At 28.4% G+C, this 4,121-nt stretch overlaps 1 protein-coding gene across 1 annotated transcript; it reads right to left on the minus strand.

Annotated features, from left to right (window-relative positions):
* Positions 1-2,138: 2,138 nt before the first annotated feature.
* On the minus strand, positions 2,139-3,202 carry LOC100783436 (auxin-responsive protein SAUR36). Its single transcript, XM_003517911.5, has one exon. It carries the CDS (start codon positions 2,796-2,798, stop codon positions 2,310-2,312), a length of 489 nt encoding a protein of 162 aa, XP_003517959.1. The 5' UTR covers positions 2,799-3,202; the 3' UTR covers positions 2,139-2,309.
* Positions 3,203-4,121: the final 919 nt, after the last annotated feature.

The following is a 4,121-nucleotide window of genomic DNA, read 5'->3' on the forward strand; positions in this document are numbered from 1 at the left end:
TAAGATAAAAACTGAGGAGTCTAACTCAATTTGTTAACATGATGAGTGACTGAATCTTGTAAATAATCATTCCGTACACTCATTTTTAATTATATTATTTTATTATATTTGTATTATTGTTTTTATTATTAAAAAATTCAACACTAATAAAAAAATATTTATTTAAATTTAATTTGTATAATTATAAGCATATATTGATATGACCTTAAATACTAATAGAATCGTGAAAAGCATAAAAAAATCTACGATATCCATTATAAACCTAAAAATTTCAAATGATTGTTATAAAAGCGAAATCAAGACATCACATCTACAGCTATTTTTTATACTTTCTAATAAAATCTAATTAAATTGATTATAATTTAAATTAATTTATACAATTAAAAATAATTTTATTTATAAAAGTTATATTATATTGTTATTTATATTTGTTCATCGGATTATATATGGTTAGATTTAAATTAATTTGTACATTTTAAATAATTCAAAAAAACAATGCTCATATATTATATTAATTGAAAGAAAAATTACTTCAAATAGAAAATTATAAAATAAATTTTTTCAAATAGAAAATTAATTGAATGAATTAATATTCAGATGAAAAAATTTACGTAATATTTGACATATTTCTTAAAGATATGTATTTTATTTTATTAATTTTGATTGGGGATGACCATGGATAGGATTTGGATAGATTCTCATACTTACGTTTAAAAATAATAATATCCATAGTATAACAATTTTAATACTCATTCTCATACCCTTTGGATACATGTATACTTATATTCGCACTCAAAACCCACACTTTATTATTATATAAGGTTAACAATAATAAATCAATATGAAATTACTTAAAATAATTATTACAATTATAGCAAAAATTCATTCTTAAATAATTCAAATATAATATTAAAAATATACGCACATAATATTGGTTCATTCAAACTCAAGTCATAAACAAACAAAATTACAAAAATAATCATTTAACATAACAATTGTTAAAGATAATGTTTTAGTCACTTAACAAAAACTCTAATTAAAAATTTATTATGTTCTACTTTCTAATAGTGATACGGTTAGATATTAGAGACTTAGAGTATTAATCACAAAAATATAAATATTGCATGTAATTATTGGTTCCGCTTGCGGATATTAATTTTTGCGGGTAGCCATATAGTCCAGTACACTTTATCATCTTTTATTTTCATGGTAAAGTTACTTTTTAAACAGAATAAAGTTACATTTTAGTGAATATAATTCTCGACTATTGAGGAACATAAAAATTACTCCCTCTAGTTCTTATTATACGATACTATGGACATCAATCAACATACCAATAAAAGTAATTAATTCAATTGATTTTATTATTTTTTTAATATTACTAATTAATGTGATGTGAAAACATTAAAGTGTAAAGTATTATGCACCATTATCAATAAAAAATACAAGTACTTAAAATATTTAATAAGGACAACTAATGGGAAAAAATTAAATATTTAGTAGAAATTCTAAAAGTAGTTAAGAATATCAAATATAGACCTAAAAATGTAAGAAATGTAGCTTGAAAATATTTAATTGAGACACTAATATGAGGAGAGCAAGTTTAATTATCCAAGTTTACATCCTATCTTTTTTTAATTATCGGTATGAATTAAAAGTTTATAATAATTCACACATTTATTATCTTAATAAATTCAAAACAATTTAATAGCATACTAAACTATATAAAAATAATGTTTAAAAGAAAAACTAAAAACCATTAAAGAAAATGAAAAGTCAAATTACACATATAAGATCTATATCTTTATCACCATTATTATTTTAAATATATCATTATCATAACTAACATTACCTTATTGCCATGAAAGACAATATGAATACTAATACTACTATGTATAAATTTTTTTCTATCATATCATAAAAATTATTAAACCTAAATATTGTTCTCATATTTTTTTTCTTACTAAATAGATTTTTCTGTTCAAAAATCAATTTTGTTTGTTTCAAGAAAGTGTAATATTAAAACTTCTTGATCCTAAAATAGACTTGACCATTATGTTGTAGTAAAAGTATATCATTTTGTTTTTCGAGGGAGAAAAAGTATATATATCGTTAGTCATTGAAAAACAATTTTTTTCTGTATTTAATTTACACACCATTATCATTAGGTAAACAGGAAAGCTAAAATTTACCTCACGGATTAAACGAGGTTAAAAAAAATAATTAACAACACGAAAAAAAAAAATCCTAAAAAGCAATATTATTTGTTGAGTTACAGGATGGGCAGCAATTCAGCATCACCTCAGTCCTCAGCGCCAGGCCAATCTTTTCGGACGGGTGCCTCTGCGAGATCCGGATGCAATTCGGGTCTTCACCCGTTCAAACTCGGTGAACCGGCACGGGATGGTGATTCCCCCTTCGTGGTGGAACCCGAACTCCTCCTCCGCCTGCTTCAGCAATTCTCCAAACAAAGGGTGGTTGAAGTATATTACCGGCACCAGAACACGGTGCAACTCGCCGTCCTTCTGCCCTACGTACACGGCCAGGTGCCCCTTCGGCACACTCGGGTCCGGATCGGTTCCTAATTGGGCATAACCGGATCCGGACGCCACTTTCAAGCGGGACTTGGCACCCGCTGTCAGCTTGCGGCCCCACGTAAGGAGCTTCACCATGGGTGACGGAGGAGAGTCACCCAGGCAATGGTACTCGCGTGGAGCCCGCGTCCGTATCTTCCTGAAGATCCATTTCGAGACCCGGATGAGGCGCCTCCTGAGGTTGAATCCGCGGTTCTTGGACATGTGCCTTAATTTGAATTGAGAGAGATGTGTTTGGTGTGGTGTGTATTGGAATGAATGGAAGTGAAAAGGAGGACCGAGGGTGCTACTTGGGACTTGCTGGGTGGGTTCTTGAGAAGGGCCACGGGTCTGCTATGGACATGGCAAGCCGAAACTGGGTGAGGCAAATCTCCGAGAGCGTTGTGGGGATGTTTGACATGGTTTTCAAACGTGGTTGAGTTTCATTGCGGATTCGAAACTGCGTGGGAGAGAGAACGTGGGAATTATGAATTAATTATGAATTATGAAATGTCTCGGCCAGAGGGAAGAGGACCTACGCGTTTGGCTGTTGCGATTTGTTAAGTGGTGCAAAATATTCTGGGCCCTCGGAAGGAGATTGTGTCCTAACATATATAACATTTGACTTGTTGGCTAATGTACACGGTAATATACTCGAACCTGCTTTAATATGCATAAACTGTTGAACGGCGTTTCACTTTTATTGTTTCAAATACGTTTTAGTTTTTATATAAAAAAAATCTTTTAATTTTTGTAAGAAAATTATTGAATTATATATTATCCACCAATTAAAAATTAGAATAAATATGATTTTTAAGGTAATTATTATATAAAAAAAATTTATACATAATAATATGTAATTGGACAACAATATATGCATAAATTACTTGTTTAGTATCAAAAACACATAATTTTTAAAGACTAAAATTGAATAGATATTTTAAAAGAATAAAAATAAAAGACATTAACTGTTTTTAGTGATTAAATATATTTAGAACTATTCAGCGAAAAAAAGATAGATCTTGTTTATCGAACCTAATACATGTGGTATTTGTTTTTTAATGAAATGAGAACTAGGGCCACACGTTCTGTTTCTGGCATATGCAATCTATAAAATCCATGTAATATGAAATACGGTCGATCGTGTAAACAAATTATTGATTGATTAATTAATTAAATGTTAAAATATGTTTTTAATAAGTTAAAAATATGATTTAAGTGTATGATAAATTAGCGAATTTTGTTTTGAATCTTAAATAAAAAAAAAGCTTGGTCCTTGATATTTGTTTTAGTCCCTACAAAACTAACAATTTCTATTTTTGATCCCTAATAAATTTTGTTCATTTTGTATTTGTCCCTATGAAAAATACTTGATAGGGACTTATAACAAATGGACAAAATTTATTACTATCCAAAACAAAATTTACTAATTTATCAAAGACTAAAATCCATTTTTTATTTTATTAGGGACTTAAAGCAAACAAAATTAGTAGGAACCTATTTTTCGTCAAGATTAAAATATTTTAAATTCAAATTAAAACTTCATTT

This window comes from Glycine max, chromosome 1 (assembly GCF_000004515.6).
Source record: "Glycine max cultivar Williams 82 chromosome 1, Glycine_max_v4.0, whole genome shotgun sequence".
Taxonomy (NCBI): Eukaryota; Viridiplantae; Streptophyta; class Magnoliopsida; order Fabales; family Fabaceae; genus Glycine; species Glycine max.

Excerpts from the sequence above, each read along its gene's own strand:
- LOC100783436 (XM_003517911.5), bottom strand. The coding sequence starts at position 2,798 with ATGTCCAAGAACCGCGGATTCAACCTCAGGAGGCGCCTCATCCGGGTC.